A 19,011-nucleotide genomic window follows, 5' to 3' on the forward strand; every position below is an offset into this window, starting at 1 on the left:
TTAGAAACCCAACGCTCTCATCATTTTATTTTGAAGTTAGAAACCCAATGCTCTCATTCTTTTATTTTGAAGTTAGAAACCCAATGCTCTCATTCTTTTATTTTGAAGTTAGAAACCCAATGCTCTCATTCTTTTATTTTAAGGTTAGAAACCCAACGCTCTCATCATTTTATTTTGAAGTTAGAAACCCAATGCTCTCATTCTTTTATTTTGAAGTTAGAAACCCAATCCTCTCATTCTTTTATTTTGAAGTTAGAAACCCAATGCTCTCATTCTTTCATTTTGAAGTTAGAAACCCAATGCTCTCATTCTTTTATTTTGAAGTTAGAAACCCAATGCTCTCATTCTTTTATTTTAAGGTTAGAAACCCAACGCTCTCATCATTTTATTTTGAAGTTAGAAACCCAATGCTCGCATCATTTTATTTTATAGTTAGAAACCCAACACTCATTTTATTTTGAAGTTTGAAACCCAGTGCTCTCATTCTTTTATTTTGAAGTTATAAACCAAATGCTCTCATTCTTTTATTTTAAGGTTAAAAACTCAACGCTCTCATCTTATTTTGAAGTTAGAAACCCAACGCTCTCGTCATTTTATTTTGAAGTTTGAAACCCAATGCTCTCGTCATTTTATTTTGAAGTTAGAAAACCCACACTCTCGTCATTTTATTTTGAAGTTAGAAAACCCACACTCTCATTCTTTTATTTTGAATTTAGAAACCCAACGCTCTCATTGTCTTATTTTGAAGTTAGAAACCCAACGCTCTTGTAATTTTATTTTGACGTTTGAAACCCAGTGCTCTCATTCTTTTATTTTGAAGTTAGAAACCAAATGCTCTCATTCTTTTATTTTAAGGATAAAAACCCAACGCTCTCATTATCTTATTTTGAAGTTAGAAATCCAACGCTCTCGTCATTTTATTTTGAAGTTTGAAACCCAATGCTCTCGTCATTTTATTTTGAAGTTAAAAAAACCCACACTCTCATTCTTTTATTTTGAAGTTAGAAACCCAATGCTCTCGTCATTTTATTTTGAAGTTAAAAAACCCACACTCTCATTCTTTTATTTTGAAGTTAGAAACCCAAGGCTCTCGTCATTTTATTTTGACGTTTGAAACCCAATGCTCTCGTCATTTTATTTTGAAGTTAAAAAACCCCATGCTCTCATTCTTTTATTTTGAAGTTAGAAACCCAACGCTCTCATCATTTTATTTTGAAGTTAGAAACCCAACGCTCTCATCATTTTATTTTGACGTTTGAAACCCAATGCTCTCGTCATTTTATTTTGAAGTTAAAAAACCCACACTCTCATTCTTTCATTTTGAAGTTAGAAACCCAACGCTCTCATCATTTTATTTTGAAGTTAGAAACCCAACGCTCTCATCATTTTATTTTGACGTTTGAAACCCAATGCTCTCGTCATTTTATTTTGACGTTTGAAACCCACACTCTCATTCTTTTATTTTGAAGTTAAAAAACCCACACTCTCATTCTTTCATTTTGAAGTTAGAAACCCAACGCTCTCATCGTCTTATTTTGAAGTTAGAAACCCAACGCTCTTGTCATTTTATTTTGACGTTTGAAATCCAGTGCTCTCATTCTTTTATTTTGAAGTTAGAAACCCAATGCTCTCATTCTTTTATTTTGAAGTTTGAAACCCAATGCTCTCATTATCTTATTTTGAAGTTAGAAACACAACGCTCTCTTCATTTTATTTTGAAGTTAGAAACCCAATGCTCTCATCATTTTATTTTGAAGTTAGAAACCCAACGCTCTCATCGTCTTATTTTGAAGTTAGAAACCCAACGCTCTCGTCATTTTATTTTGAAGTTAAAAAACCCCATGCTCTCATTCTTTAATTTTGAATTTAGAAACCCAATGCTCTCATCGTCTTATTTTGAAGTTAGAAACCCAACACTCTCATCATTTTATTTTGAAGTTAGAAACCCAACGCTCTCATCAATGTATTTATTTTATTATACTTTGAATGTTGGAATACTGCGATTGTGGGAACATTTTGATTGTAGAAATACTTTGAATGTTGAAATGGTTTAAATAGTGACATGTTTTTTGTTTGAATGTTGAAGAAGTGACGCTGACCTAAAATGCTGAGAAAGAGGTTGGAAGGTTGAATTAGTTAAAAGGTTAAAACAAACTGAAAACAAATTGTACTTTTAAAGTGCAAGGACAATAAAGTTCCATTCCAAATGGTTTGAAAGGTAAAGATCAGAAGCTGAATTGAAATGTAGTCTAAATAATGAAATGCTAAATGTTGGTATCGTTAAGAGTTAGCTTACGTCCAAGAGGGTAGAAGGTAACATAATCCATCACTTTAAGCTTTAAATATACAACATTAGCTCAAATGCTAGCATAAAAAAGGAGTGTACTACTAGGGTAGCAGCTACTATATGTCTAAGATTGTGCCGTGTCATCAAATAGAATAGAATGCACTTTATTGTCACTATATTTGCATATAACGAGATTAAGGTGCGGTAGTGGAAACTAATATGGAATAAAAATAAATCACATAAGTAATAAAGATACAAAATAAGAATTTAAATAAACAGACTACTATACAATAAAAATAATAAGCCATCCTGTACAATATACAAAAAACTGTACGATATACAGAACTAGGGATGTCCCATAATATCGGGCTGCAGATATTATCGGCCGATAAATGCTTTAAAATGTAATTATCGGTATCGGTTTTTAAAAGTAAAATGTATGAGGTTTTTAAACGCCGCCGTGTACACGGACGTAGGAAGAGGTACAGAGAGACAATAAACTAGGGATGTCCGATAATGGCTTTTTGCCGATATCCGATATGCCGATATTGTCCAACTCTTTAATTACCGATACCGATATCAACCGATATATACAGTCGTGGAATTAACACATTATTATGCCTAATTTGGACAACCAGGTATGGTGAGGATAAGGTACTTTTTTAAAAATAATAATAAAATAAGATAACTAAATTAAAAACATTTTCTTGAATAAAAAAGAAAGTAAAACAATATAAAAACAGTTACATAGAAACTAGTAATGAATGAAAATGAGTAAAATTAACTGTTAAAGGTTAGTACTATTAGTGGAGCAGCAGCACGCACAATCATGTGTGCTTACGGACTGTATCCCTTGCAGACTGTATTGATATATATTGATATATAATGTAGGAAGCAGAATATTGATAACAGAAAGAAATGGGGGGAGGGAGGTTTTTTGGGTTGGTGCACTAATTGTAAGTTTTTTATGTTGATTTAATAAAAAAACAACAACAACGATACAGATAATAAAAAAACCGATACCGATAATTTCCGATATTACATTTTAACGCATTTATCGGCCGATAATATCGGCAGGCCGATATTATCAGACATCCCTACAATAAACCTTAAGGCACTTCCTTTACGTGCATGCCATCCCAGTCACATAATATCTACCGGCTTTACTCATTACCAATTGATGCAAGGCATACTTGGTCAACAGCCATACGGGTCACACTGAGGGTGGCCGTATAAACAACTTTAACACCGTTACAAATATGCGCCACACTGTGAGCCCACACCAAACAAGAATGACAAACACATTTCGGGAGAACATCCGCACCGTAACACAACATAAACACAACAGAACAAATACCCAGAATCCCTTGTAGTACTAACTCTTCCGGGACGCTACAATATAAACCCCCCCGCTAACTGTATATATCGGTATCGGTTGATATCGGTATCGGTAATTAAGAGTTGGACAATATCGGAATGTCGGATATCGGTAAAAAAGCCATTATCGGACATCTCTCTATAGAACAAAACAAGAGTACCGGAGTAATAAAGTAATGACAATCAGTGTCGGACGTATTGCACTCGAAGGGTAATATTGCACAGTAGGGTATTGGGGTAGGATATTGTATAGGGGTGAATCATTTATTATACATTTGAGTTCAGGATGGCGACAGCTGTGGGAAAGAAGCTGTCCACCAAAATCCACCATTGTTAGGTTAAAAAGTACAAAACTATCAAAATTGCCAGTAGCTCGTTAATTAGCATACAAGCAGAAGAACCGCTAGCATACTTTTAAGTTGGCGACTCGTGATAAAATCCATGATCATTAGGTTAAAAAGTAAGGAGTTGGCAAAAATGTTAGCAGTATGATCATTTTAGAATGCTAACATTAGCATGCTAACAGGGTCACAGCTAGCATACTTCTAAGATGGCACCAAGTAACAAAATCCATGATTACTATGTCTAAAAGTATGACATTAGCTAAACTGCTAACATTAGCATGCTAACAGAGTAACAGCTAGCATGCTTCTAAGATGGCACCAAGTAACAAAATCCATGATTATTATGTCTAAAAGTATGACATTAGCTAAACTGCTAACATTAGCATGCTAACAGGGTCACAGCTAGCATGCTTCTAAGATGGCACCAAGTAACAAAATCCATGATTATTATGTCTAAAAGTATGACATTAGCTAAACTGCTAACATTAGCATGCTAACAGGGTAACAGCTAGCATGCTTCTAAGATGGCACCAAGTAACAAAATCCATGATTATGTTTAAAAGTATGACATTAGCTAAACTGCTAACATTAGCATGCTAACAGGGTAACAGCTAGCATGCTTCTAAGATGGCACCAAGTAACAAAATCCATGATTATTATGTTTAAAAGTATGACATTAGCTAAACTGCTAACATTAGCATGCTAACAGGGTAACAGCTAGCATGCTTCTAAGATGGCACCAAGTAACAAAATCCATGATTATTATGTCTAAATGTATGACATTAGCTAAACTGCTAACATTAGCATGCTAACAGGGTAACAGCTAGCATGCTTCTAAGATGGCACCAAGTAACAAAATCCATGATTATTATGTCTAAAAGTATGACATTAGCTAAACTGCTAACATTAGCATGCTAACAGGGTAACAGCTAGCATGCTTCTAAGATGGCACCAAGTAACAAAATCCATGATTATTATGTCTAAAAGTATGACATTAGCTAAACTGCTAACATTAGCATGCTAACAGGGTAACAGCTAGCATGCTTCTAAGATGGCACCAAGTAACAAAATCCATGATTATTATGTCTAATAGTATGACATTAGCTAAACTGCTAGCGTATTAGCATGCTAACGTCACACAAGAATAAATGGATGAAGAATAACCTGAGTTATAAAGGAGGCATAAACATAATGTTTCTCATTCTTTTTAATGATTTGTTGATCCACTTTCTTTTGGCTGAACATAGAAGCAAATATTTCCTGAAGGACGCGTCCAAAAAGAAGCTTAGATGAGTGTTGTGGGTAACAAAATACTTCCATGTGGATTCATCAGGTCTCACGACTTAATCCTTTTATCTTCTGTCTGATCTCTGGCCAGATGATATCGGTGCGCACATGAACGTCGGGAGAACATACAAGAACCTGAACAAGTCCAGAGAGGCAGAAGATGCCTACTTGGTTGCCAAGTCCCTCATGCCGCAGGTAAGCCAGTGAGTCACGCAGCCTAAAAGATAGACACGCCTGTGCCTGTTGGATCCAGTGCCAGCCGGATCACCCTACGGGTCTCGTCTCCCGACACCCGGCAGGTCATTCCTGGCAAGAAGTACGCCACACGCGTGGCCCCCAACCACCTCAACGTGTACATCAACTTGGCCAACCTGATCCGCGCCAACCAGTCCCGGCTGGAAGAGGCCGACCAACTGTACCGCCAAGCCATCAGCATGAGGCCCGACTTCAAGCAGGCGTACATCAGCAGGCAGGCTCTCATTCTTTTATTTTGAAGTTTGAAACCCATTGCTCTTATTCTTTTATTTTGAAGTTAGAAACCCAATGCTCTCATTCTTTTATTTTGAAGTTTGAAACCCATTGCTCTTATTCTTTTATTTTGAAGTTAGAAACCCAATGCTCTCATTCTTTTATTTTGAAGTTTGAAACCCAATGCTCTCATTATCTTATTTTGAAGTTAGAAACACAACGCTCTCGTCATTTTATTTTGAAGTTAGAAACCCAATGCTCTCATCATTTTATTTTGAAGTTAGAAACCCAATGCTCTCATCGTCTTATTTTTAAGGATACAAACCCAACGCTCTCATCATTTTATTTTGAAGTTTGAAAACCAATGCTCTCATTCTTTTATTTTGAAGTTAGAAACCCAATGCTCTCATTCTTTTATTTTAAGGTTAGAAACCCAACGCTCTCATCATTTTATTTTGAAGTTAGAAACCCAATGCTCGCATCATTTTATTTTATAGTTGGAAACCCAACACTCATTTTATTTTGAAGTTTGAAACCCAGTGCTCTCATTCTTTTATTTTGAAGTTAGAAACCAAATGCTCTCATTCTTTTATTTTAAGGTTAAAAACTCAACGCTCTCATCATCTTATTTTGAAGTTAGAAACCCAATGCTCTTGTCATTTTATTTTGAAGTTTGAAACCCAATGCTCTCGTCATTTTATTTTAAAGTTAGAAAACCCACACTCTCATTCTTTTATTTTGAATTTAGAAACCCAACGCTCTCATCGTCTTATTTTGAAGTTAGAAACCCAACGCTCTTGTCATTTTATTTTGACGTTTGAAATCCAGTGCTCTCATTCTTTTATTTTGAAGTTAGAAACCCAATGCTCTCATTCTTTTATTTTGAAGTTTGAAACCCAATGCTCTCATTATCTTATTTTGAAGTTAGAAACACAACGCTCTCTTCATTTTATTTTGAAGTTAGAAACCCAATGCTCTCATCATTTTATTTTGAAGTTAGAAACCCAACGCTCTCATCGTCTTATTTTTAAGGATAGAAACCCAGCGCTCTCATCATTTTATTTTGAAGTTTGAAAACCAATGCTCTCATTCTTTTATTTTGAAGTTAGAAACCCAATGCTCGCATCATTTTATTTTATAGTTGGAAACCCAACACTCATTTTATTTTGAAGTTTGAAACCCAGTGCTCTCATTCTTTTATTTTGAAGTTAGAAACCAAATGCACTCATTCTTTTATTTTAAGGTTAAAAACTCAACGCTCTCATCATCTTATTTTGAAGTTAGAAACCCAACGCTCTTGTCATTTTATTTTGAAGTTTGAAACCCAATGCTCTCGTCATTTTATTTTGAAGTTAGAAAACCCACACTCTCATTCTTTTATTTTGAATTTAGAAACCCAACGCTCTCATCGTCTTATTTTGAAGTTAGAAACCCAACGCTCTTGTCATTTTATTTTGACGTTTGAAATCCAGTGCTCTCATTCTTTTATTTTGAAGTTTGAAACCCAATGCTCTCATTCTTTTATTTTGAAGTTTGAAACCCAATGCTCTCATTATCTTATTTTGAAGTTAGAAACACAATGCTCTCTTCATTTTATTTTGAAGTTAGAAACCCAATGCTCTCATCATTTTATTTTGAAGTTAGAAACCCAACGCTCACATCGTCTTATTTTTAAGGATAGAAACCCAACGCTCTCATCATTTTATTTTGAAGTTTGAAAACCAATGCTCTCATTCTTTTATTTTGAAGTTAGAAACCCAATGCTCGCATCATTTTATTTTATAGTTAGAAACCCAACACTCATTTTATTTTGAAGTTTGAAACCCAGTGCTCTCATTCTTTTATTTTGAAGATAGAAACCAAATGCTCTCATTCTTTTATTTTAAGGTTAAAAACTCAACGCTCTCATCATCTTATTTTGAAGTTAGAAACCCAACGCTCTTGTCATTTTATTTTGAAGTTTGAAACCCAATGCTCTCGTCATTTTATTTTGAAGTTAGAAAACCCACACTCTCATTCTTTTATTTTGAATTTAGAAACCCAACGCTCTCATCGTCTTATTTTGAAGTTAGAAACCCAACGCTCTTGTCATTTTATTTTGACGTTTGAAATCCAGTGCTCTCATTCTTTTATTTTGAAGTTAGAAACCCAATGCTCTCATTCTTTTATTTTGAAGTTTGAAACCCAATGCTCTCATTATCTTATTTTGAAGTTAGAAACACAACGCTCTCTTCATTTTATTTTGAAGTTAGAAACCCAATGCTCTCATCATTTTATTTTGAAGTTAGAAACCCAACGCTCACATCGTCTTATTTTTAAGGATAGAAACCCAACGCTCTCATCATTTTATTTTGAAGTTTGAAAACCAATGCTCTCATTCTTTTATTTTGAAGTTAGAAACCCAATGCTCGCATCATTTTATTTTATAGTTAGAAACCCAACACTCATTTTATTTTGAAGTTTGAAACCCAGTGCTCTCATTCTTTTATTTTGAAGATAGAAACCAAATGCTCTCATTCTTTTATTTTAAGGTTAAAAACTCAACGCTCTAATCATCTTATTTTGAAGTTAGAAACCCAACGCTCTTGTCATTTTATTTTGAAGTTTGAAACCCAATGCTCTCGTCATTTTATTTTGAAGTTAGAAAACCCACACTCTCATTCTTTTATTTTTAATTTAGAAACCCGACGCTCTCATTGTCTTATTTTGAAGTTAGAAACCCAACGCTCTTGTCATTTTATTTTGACGTTTGAAATCCAGTGCTCTCATTCTTTTATTTTGAAGTTACAAACCAAATGCTCTCATTCTTTTATTTTAAGGTTAAAAACCCAACGCTCTCATTATCTCATTTTGAAGTTAGAAATCCAACGCTCTCGTCATTTTATTTTGAAGTTTGAAACCCAATGCTCTCGTCATTTTATTTTGAAGTTAAAAAAACCCACACTCTCATTCTTTTATTTTGAAGTTAGAAACCCAACACTCTCGTCATTTTATTTTGACGTTTGAAACCCAATGCTCTCGTCATTTTATTTTGAAGTTAAAAAACCCCATGCTCTCATTCTTTTATTTTGAAGTTAGAAACCCAACGCTCTCATCATTTTATTTTGAAGTTAGAAACCCAACGCTCTTGTCATTTTATTTTGACGTTTGAAATCCAGTGCTCTCATTCTTTTATTTTGAAGTTAGAAACCCAATGCTCTCATTCTTTTATTTTGAAGTTTGAAACCCAATGCTCTCATTATCTTATTTTGAAGTTAGAAACACAACGCTCTCTTCATTTTATTTTGAAGTTAGAAACCCAATGCTCTCATCATTTTATTTTGAAGTTAGAAACCCAACGCTCACATCGTCTTATTTTTAAGGATAGAAACCCAACGCTCTCATCATTTTATTTTGAAGTTTGAAAACCAATGCTCTCATTCTTTTATTTTGAAGTTAGAAACCCAATGCTCGCATCATTTTATTTTATAGTTAGAAACCCAACACTCATTTTATTTTGAAGTTTGAAACCCAGTGCTCTCATTCTTTTATTTTGAAGATAGAAACCAAATGCTCTCATTCTTTTATTTTAAGGTTAAAAACTCAACGCTCTCATCATCTTATTTTGAAGTTAGAAACCCAACGCTCTTGTCATTTTATTTTGAAGTTTGAAACCCAATGCTCTCGTCATTTTATTTTGAAGTTAGAAAACCCACACTCTCATTCTTTTATTTTGAATTTAGAAACCCAACGCTCTCATCGTCTTATTTTGAAGTTAGAAACCCAACGCTCTTGTCATTTTATTTTGACGTTTGAAATCCAGTGCTCTCATTCTTTTATTTTGAAGTTAGAAACCCAATGCTCTCATTCTTTTATTTTGAAGTTTGAAACCCAATGCTCTCATTATCTTATTTTGAAGTTAGAAACACAACGCTCTCTTCATTTTATTTTGAAGTTAGAAACCCAATGCTCTCATCATTTTATTTTGAAGTTAGAAACCCAACGCTCACATCGTCTTATTTTTAAGGATAGAAACCCAACGCTCTCATCATTTTATTTTGAAGTTTGAAAACCAATGCTCTCATTCTTTTATTTTGAAGTTAGAAACCCAATGCTCGCATCATTTTATTTTATAGTTAGAAACCCAACACTCATTTTATTTTGAAGTTTGAAACCCAGTGCTCTCATTCTTTTATTTTGAAGATAGAAACCAAATGCTCTCATTCTTTTATTTTAAGGTTAAAAACTCAACGCTCTAATCATCTTATTTTGAAGTTAGAAACCCAACGCTCTTGTCATTTTATTTTGAAGTTTGAAACCCAATGCTCTCGTCATTTTATTTTGAAGTTAGAAAACCCACACTCTCATTCTTTTATTTTTAATTTAGAAACCCGACGCTCTCATTGTCTTATTTTGAAGTTAGAAACCCAACGCTCTTGTCATTTTATTTTGACGTTTGAAATCCAGTGCTCTCATTCTTTTATTTTGAAGTTACAAACCAAATGCTCTCATTCTTTTATTTTAAGGTTAAAAACCCAACGCTCTCATTATCTCATTTTGAAGTTAGAAATCCAACGCTCTCGTCATTTTATTTTGAAGTTTGAAACCCAATGCTCTCGTCATTTTATTTTGAAGTTAAAAAAACCCACACTCTCATTCTTTTATTTTGAAGTTAGAAACCCAACACTCTCGTCATTTTATTTTGACGTTTGAAACCCAATGCTCTCGTCATTTTATTTTGAAGTTAAAAAACCCCATGCTCTCATTCTTTTATTTTGAAGTTAGAAACCCAACGCTCTCATCATTTTATTTTGAAGTTAGAAACCCAACGCTCTTGTCATTTTATTTTGACGTTTGAAATCCAGTGCTCTCATTCTTTTATTTTGAAGTTAGAAACCCAATGCTCTCATTCTTTTATTTTGAAGTTTGAAACCCAATGCTCTCATTATCTTATTTTGAAGTTAGAAACACAACGCTCTCTTCATTTTATTTTGAAGTTAGAAACCCAATGCTCTCATCATTTTATTTTGAAGTTAGAAACCCAACGCTCACATCGTCTTATTTTTAAGGATAGAAACCCAACGCTCTCATCATTTTATTTTGAAGTTTGAAAACCAATGCTCTCATTCTTTTATTTTGAAGTTAGAAACCCAATGCTCGCATCATTTTATTTTATAGTTAGAAACCCAACACTCATTTTATTTTGAAGTTTGAAACCCAGTGCTCTCATTCTTTTATTTTGAAGATAGAAACCAAATGCTCTCATTCTTTTATTTTAAGGTTAAAAACTCAACGCTCTAATCATCTTATTTTGAAGTTAGAAACCCAACGCTCTTGTCATTTTATTTTGAAGTTTGAAACCCAATGCTCTCGTCATTTTATTTTGAAGTTAGAAAACCCACACTCTCATTCTTTTATTTTTAATTTAGAAACCCGACGCTCTCATTGTCTTATTTTGAAGTTAGAAACCCAACGCTCTTGTCATTTTATTTTGACGTTTGAAATCCAGTGCTCTCATTCTTTTATTTTGAAGTTACAAACCAAATGCTCTCATTCTTTTATTTTAAGGTTAAAAACCCAACGCTCTCATTATCTCATTTTGAAGTTAGAAATCCAACGCTCTCGTCATTTTATTTTGAAGTTTGAAACCCAATGCTCTCGTCATTTTATTTTGAAGTTAAAAAAACCCACACTCTCATTCTTTTATTTTGAAGTTAGAAACCCAACACTCTCGTCATTTTATTTTGACGTTTGAAACCCAATGCTCTCGTCATTTTGTTTTGAAGTTAAAAAACCCCATGCTCTCATTCTTTTATTTTGAAGTTAGAAACCCAACGCTCTCATCATTTTATTTTGAAGTTAGAAACCCAACGCTCTCGTCATTTTATTTTGAAGTTAAAAACCCAACACTCTGGTCATTTTATTTTATAGTTAGAAACCCAACACTCATTTTATTTTGAAGTTTGAAACCCAGTGCTCTCATTCTTTTATTTTGAAGTTAGAAACCCAACGCTCTCATCATTTTATTTTGAAGTTAGAAACCCAACGCTGTCATCATTTTATTTTGAAGTTAGAAACCCAACGCTCTCATCATTTTATTTTGAAGTTAAAAACCCAACACTCTGGTCATTTTATTTTATAGTTAGAAACCCAACACTCATTTTATTTTGAAGTTTGAAACCCAGTGCTCTCATTCCTTTATTTTGAAGTTTGAAACCCAGTGCTCTCATTCTTTTATTTTGAAGTTAGAAACCCAACGCTCTCATCATTTTATTTTGAAGTTAGAAACCCAACGCTCTCATCATTTTATTTTGAAGTTAGAAACCCAACGCTCTCATCATTTTATTTTGAAGTTAAAAACCCAACACTCTGGTCATTTTATTTTATAGTTAGAAACCCAACACTCATTTTATTTTGAAGTTTGAAACCCAGTGCTCTCATTCCTTTAGTTTGAAGTTTGAAACCCAGTGCTCTCATTCTTTTATTTTGAAGTTAGAAACCCAACGCTCTCATCATTTTATTTTGAAGTTAGAAACCCAACGCTCTAATCATTTTATTTTGAAGTTAGAAACCCAACGCTCTCATCATTTTATTTTGAAGTTAAAAACCCAACACTCTGGTCATTTTATTTTATAGTTAGAAACCCAACACTCATTTTATTTTGAAGTTTGAAACCCAGTGCTCTCATTCCTTTATTTTGAAGTTTGAAACCCAGTGCTCTCATTCTTTTATTTTGAAGTTAGAAACCCAACGCTCTCATCATTTTATTTTGAAGTTAGAAACCCAACGCTCTCATCATTTTATTTTGAAGTTAGAAACCCAACGCTCTCATCATTTTATTTTGAAGTTAAAAACCCAACACTCTGGTCATTTTATTTTATAGTTAGAAACCCAACACTCATTTTATTTTGAAGTTTGAAACCCAGTGCTCTCATTCCTTTATTTTGAAGTTTGAAACCCAGTGCTCTCATTCTTTTATTTTGAAGTTAGAAACCCAACGCTCTCATCATTTTATTTTGAAGTTAGAAACCCAACGCTCTCATCATTTTATTTTGAAGTTAGAAACCCAACGCTCTCATCATTTTATTTTGAAGTTAAAAACCCAACACTCTGGTCATTTTATTTTATAGTTAGAAACCCAACACTCATTTTATTTTGAAGTTTGAAACCCAGTGCTCTCATTCCTTTATTTTGAAGTTTGAAACCCAGTGCTCTCATTCTTTTATTTTGAAGTTAGAAACCCAACGCTCTCATCATTTTATTTTGAAGTTAGAAACCCAACGCTCTCATCATTTTATTTTGAAGTTAGAAACCCAACGCTCTCATCATTTTATTTTGAAGTTAAAAACCCAACACTCTGGTCATTTTATTTTATAGTTAGAAACCCAACACTCATTTTATTTTGAAGTTTGAAACCCAGTGCTCTCATTCCTTTATTTTGAAGTTTGAAACCCAGCGCTCTCATTCTTTTATTTTGAAGTTAGAAACCCAACACTCTCATCATTTTATTTTGAAGTTAGAAACCCAACGCTCTCATCATTTTATTTTGAAGTTAGAAACCCAACGCTCTCATCATTTTATTTTGAAGTTAAAAACCCAACACTCTGGTCATTTTATTTTATAGTTAGAAACCCAACACTCATTTTATTTTGAAGTTTGAAACCCAGTGCTCTCATTCCTTTATTTTGAAGTTTGAAACCCAACGCTCTCATCATTTTATTTTGACGTTTGAAACCCAATGCTCTCATCATTTTATTTTGACGTTTGAAACCCAATGCTCTCAGGCGTACATCAGCAGGCAAGCGCATGCTTTCGTCGGCCGTCGTTGTTGCATGTGTGGCTTCTGTTCCACAACACGGAGTTGACCCGCCATGGGAAGTGCAGTGCAGATACGGAAGTAAGGGAACATGAAAACCGGAGTCAAACATCAACCAACACCGAGGACATTACAAGTGCTGACGCAACCAGCTGCCACTAAGATGGCACCAAGTAACAAAATCCATGATTATTATGTCTAAAAGTATGACATTAGCTAAACTGCTAACATTAGCATGCTAACAGGGTAACAGCTAGCATACTTCTAAGATGGCACCAAGTAACAAAATCCATGATTATTATGTCTAAAAGTATGACATTAGCTAAACTGCTAACATTAGCATGCTAACAGGGTAACAGCTAGCATGCTTCTAAGATGGCACCAAGTAACAAAATCCATGATTATTATGTCTAAAAGTATGACATTAGCTAAACTGCTAACATTAGCATGCTAACAGGGTAACAGCCAACATACTTCTAAGATGGCACCAAGTAACAAATTCCATGATTATTATGTCTAAAAGTATGACATTAGCTAAACTGCTAACATTAGCATGCTAACAGGGTAACAGCTAGCATACTTCTAAGATGGCACCGAGTAACAAAATCCATGATTATTATGTCTAAATGTATGACATTAGCTAAACTGCTAACATTAGCATGCTAACAGGGTAACAGCTAGCATGCTTCTAAGATGGCACCAAGTAACAAAATCCATGATTATTATGTCTAAAAGTATGACATTAGCTAAACTGCTAACATTAGCATGCTAACAGGGTAACAGCTAGCATGCTTCTAAGATGGCACCAAGTAACAAAATCCATGATTATTATGTCTAAAAGTATGACATTAGCTAAACTGCTAACATTAGCATGCTAACAGGGTAACAGCTAGCATGCTTCTAAGATGGCACCAAGTAACAAAATCCATGATTATTATGTCTAAAAGTATGACATTAGCTAAACTGCTAACATTAGCATGCTAACAGGGTAACAGCTAGCATACTTCTAAGATGGCACCAAGTAACAAAATCCATGATTATTATGTCTAAAAGTATGACATTAGCTAAACTGCTAACATTAGCATGCTAACAGGGTAACAGCTAGCATACTTCTAAGATGGCACCAAGTAACAAAATCCATGATTATTATGTTTAAAAGTATGACATTAGCTAAACTGCTAGCATATCAGCATGCTAACAGGGTAACAGCTAGCATACTTCTAAGATGGCACCAAGTAACAAAATCCATGATTATTATGTTTAAAAGTATGACATTAGCTAAACTGCTAACATATCAGCATGCTAACGTCACACAAGAATAAATGGATGAAGAATAACCTGAGTTGTAAAGGAGGCATAAACATAATGTTTCTCATTCTTTTTAATGATTTGTTGATCCACGTACAGCTACAAAGTAAAGACACGATGACAAAACCAAAAACTGAGCAATAAATACCGTATTTTTCGGATTATACGTCGCCATTTTTTTCATAGTTTGTTTCATAGTTTTCATAGTTTTGTTTTCATAGTTTTTCATGGGTGCGACTTATACTCTACACCAGGGGTCACCAACCTTTTTGAAAGCAAGAGCTACTTCTTTGGTACTGATTAATGCGAAGGGCTACCAGTTTGATACACACTTCAATAAATTGCCAGAAATAGCCAATTTGCTCAATTGACCTTTAACTCTATGTTATTATTAATAATTAATGATATTTACACTTAATTGAACGGTTTAAAAGAGGAGAAAACACGAAAAGAATGACAATTACATTTTGAAACATAGTTTATCTTCAATTTCGACTCTTTAAAATTCAAAATTCAACCGGAAAAAAGAAGAGAAAAACTAGCTCAATCAATCAATGTTTATTTATATAGCCCTAAATCACAAGTGTCTCAAAGGGCTGTACAAGCCACAACGACATCCTCGGTACAGAGCCCACATACGGGCAAGGAAAAACTCACCCCAGTGGGACGTCGGTGAATGACTATGAGAAACCTTGGAGAGGACCGCATATGTGGGTAACCCCCCCCCTCTAGGGGAGACCGAAAGCAACGGATGTCGAGTGGGTCTGACATAACATTGTGAAAGTAATTGTGTAGCTAATTCGAATCTTTTTGAAAAAATTAAAAAAAGAATTTATGGAACATCATTAGTAATTTTTCCTGATTAAGATTAATTTTACAATTTTGATGACATGTTTGAAATAGGTTAAAATCCAATCTGCACTTTGTTAGAATATATAACAAATTGGACCAAGCTATATTTCTAACAAAGACAAATCATTATTTCTTCTAGATTTTCCAGAACAAAAATTTTAAAAGAAATTCAAAAGGCTTTGAAATAAGATTTAAATTTGATTCTACAGATTTTCTAGATATGCCAGAATAATTTTTTTGAATTTTAATCATAATAAGTTTGAAGAAATATTTCACAAATATTCTTCTTCGAAAAAACAGAAGCTAAAATGAAGAATTAAATAAAAATGTATTGATTATTCTTTACAATGAATACTTTTTTTGAATTTTAATCATAATAAGTTTGAAGAAATATTTCACAAATATTCTTCTTCGAAAAAACAAAAGCTAAAATGAAGAATTAAATTAAAATTTATTGATTATTCTTTACAATAAATAATTTTTTTGAATTTTAATCATAATAAGTTTGAAGAAATATTTCACAAATATTCTTCGTCGAAAAAACAGAAGCTAAAATAAAGAATTAAATTAAAATGTATGTATTATTCTTTACAATAAAAACAATTAATTTACTTGAACATTGATTTAAATTGTCAGGAAAGAAGAGGAAGGAATTTAAAAGGTAAAAAGGTATATGTGTTTAAAAATCCTAAAATCATTTTTAAGGTTGTATTTTTTCTCTAAAATTGTCTTTCTGAAAGTTATAAGAAGCAAAGTAAAAAAAATAATGAATTTATTTAAACAAGTGAAGACCAAGTCTTTAAAATATTTTCTTGGATTTTCAAATTCTATTTGAGTTTTGTCTCTCTTAGAATTAAAAATGTCGGGCAAAGCGAGACCAGCTTGCTAGTAAATAAATACAATTTAAAAAATAGAGGCAGCTCACTGGTAAGTGCTGCTATTTGAGCTATTTTTAGAACAGGCCAGCGGGCTACTCATCTGGTCCTTACGGGCTACCTGGTGCCCGCGGGCACCGCGTTGGTGACCCCTGCTCTGGAGCAAAGGTGGGTAGAGGAGCCAGAAATTGTACTCAAGTAAGAGTACTGTTACTTTACAGATGTATTACTCAAGTAAAAGTAAGGATTAGTCACCCAAATATTTACTTGAGTAAAAGTAAAAAGTATGTTGTGAAAAAACTACTCAAGTAACTGATGAGTAACCTGTTCCTTTAATGATGGCGGCAACAAATAATGCACAAAAACATCAAAATAGCAATGAGCAAATTCAGAGCCAGGAATATCTCTTAAGCAACTAAAACAATAATATATATTCAATAATAATACATTAAAGGCCTACTGAAGTGACATTTTTTTATTTAAACGGGAATAGCAGATCCATTCTATGTGTCATACTTGATCATTTCGCCATATTGCCATATTTTTGCTGAAAGGATTTAGTAGAGAACGACGACGATAAAGTTCGCAACTTTTGCTCGCTGATAAAAAAAAGAGCTTTGCCTGTACCGGAAGTAGCGTGACGTCACCGGAGGAAGGGCTGCTCACATTTTATGGCGTCACATTAGTACCAAAAATCCAAGCGCGTAAAAACTGTTATCGCGCGCTGATTCTCCACTTCGTGCGCACGCGTGGTGCCTTTGTGCGCGCGCGCGGCGCCTTTCTGCGCGCGCGCTGTCTCGTTTTGCGCGCGCGCGGTGCCTTTCTGTCATGTTTCATTTTGGTACTTTGGGTGCGGGCGTGCTTAGACCGCCCCTTCTTTCTGATTGGCTTTGAGCAACCAGAAGTATAGCAGGGCGGGTCATCGTCAATATGTATCAAGATTTACGGAGGAAGAAGTGGATCAAAAAATGTTGGCTGAAAAAGAGGTAAGTTATTGAGCTGCTTTGGAGTGATTGTAAGGGTACTATTACTAAAAATAATAATAATACATTTTTATTTATAAAGCACTTTTCATACATTTAAAATGCAGCTCAAAGTGCTTTACATAGTTAAAAACAAAATGAGAAATAACACCCACACCCCATGAAGACAGTCAAACATGTACATAAAAATAAACAAACAACAACAACAATAATAATAACAACACAATGACAATAGCCAATCACAGGAACCCTCTGGACGTGGAGATCCAGAGGGCTCTTTGAGGAAACACTAGATCAGGGGTCACCAACGCGGTGCCCGCGGGCACCAGGTAGCCCGTAAGGACCAGATGAGTAGCCCGCTGGCCTGTTCTAAAAATAGCTCAAATAGCAGCACTTACCAGTGAGCTGCCTCTATTTTTTAAATTGTATTTATTTACTAGCAAGCTGGTCTCGCTTTGCCCGACATTTTTAATTCTGAGAGACAAAACTCAAATAGAATTTGAAAATCCAAGAAAATATTTTAAAGACTTGGTCTTCACTTGTTTAAATACATTCATTAATGTTTTTACTTTGCTTCTTATAACTTTCAGAAAGACAATTTTAGAGAAAAAATACAACCTTAAAAATGATTTTAGGATTTTTAAACAAAAAAAACTTTTTACCTTTTAAATTCCTTCCTCTTCTTTCCTGACAATTTAAATCAATGTTCAAGTAATTTATTTTTTTTAATTGTAAAGAATAATAAATACATTTTAATTTAATTCTTAATTTTAGCTTCTGTTTTTTCGACTAAGAGTATTTGTGAAATATTTCTTCAAACTTATGATTAGAATTCAAAAAAATTATTCTGGCAAATCTAGAAAATCTGTAGAATCAAATTTAAATCTTATTTCAAAGTATTTTGAATTTATTTTAAAATTTTTGTTCTGGAAAATCTAGAAGAAATAATGATTTGTCTTTGTTAGAAATATAGCTTGGTCGAATTTGTTATATATTCTAACAAAGTGTAGACTGGATTTTAACCTATTTAAAACATGTCATCAAAATTCTAAAATAAATCTTAATCAGGAAAAATTACTAATGATGTTCCATAAATTCTTTTTTTAAGTTTTTCTCTTTTTTTTTCTGTTGAATTTTGAATTTTAAAGAGTCGAAATTGAAGATAAACTATGTTTCAAAATGTAATTGTCATTTTTTTCATGTTTTCTCCTCTTTTAAACTGTTCAATTAAGTGTAAATATCATTAATTATTAATAATAACATAGAGTTAAAGGTAAATTGAGCAAATTGGCTATTTCTGGCAATTTATTTAAGTGTGTATCAAACAGGTAGCCCTTCGCATTAATCAGTACCCAAGAAGTAGCTCTTGCTTTCAAAAAGGTTGGTGACCCCTGACCTAGATGATCAAATAAATGGATTAAAAATAATTAAAATA

General features: G+C 33.6%; 1 protein-coding gene across 1 annotated transcript in view; it reads left to right on the top strand.

Annotated features, from left to right (window-relative positions):
• Nucleotides 1–19,011, top strand: part of tmtc3 (transmembrane O-mannosyltransferase targeting cadherins 3) — a 77,131-nt gene that overhangs the window by 38,729 nt on the left and 19,391 nt on the right. The window contains exons 11-12 of the mRNA XM_062061343.1: nt 5,387–5,490; nt 5,595–5,764. Of these exons, the coding sequence (XP_061917327.1) occupies nt 5,387–5,490; nt 5,595–5,764 (274 nt within the window). The remainder of the gene's footprint in view (nt 1–5,386; nt 5,491–5,594; nt 5,765–19,011) is intronic.

This window comes from Entelurus aequoreus, linkage group LG10, assembly GCF_033978785.1.
Source record: "Entelurus aequoreus isolate RoL-2023_Sb linkage group LG10, RoL_Eaeq_v1.1, whole genome shotgun sequence".
Classification (NCBI taxonomy): Eukaryota; Metazoa; Chordata; class Actinopteri; order Syngnathiformes; family Syngnathidae; genus Entelurus; species Entelurus aequoreus.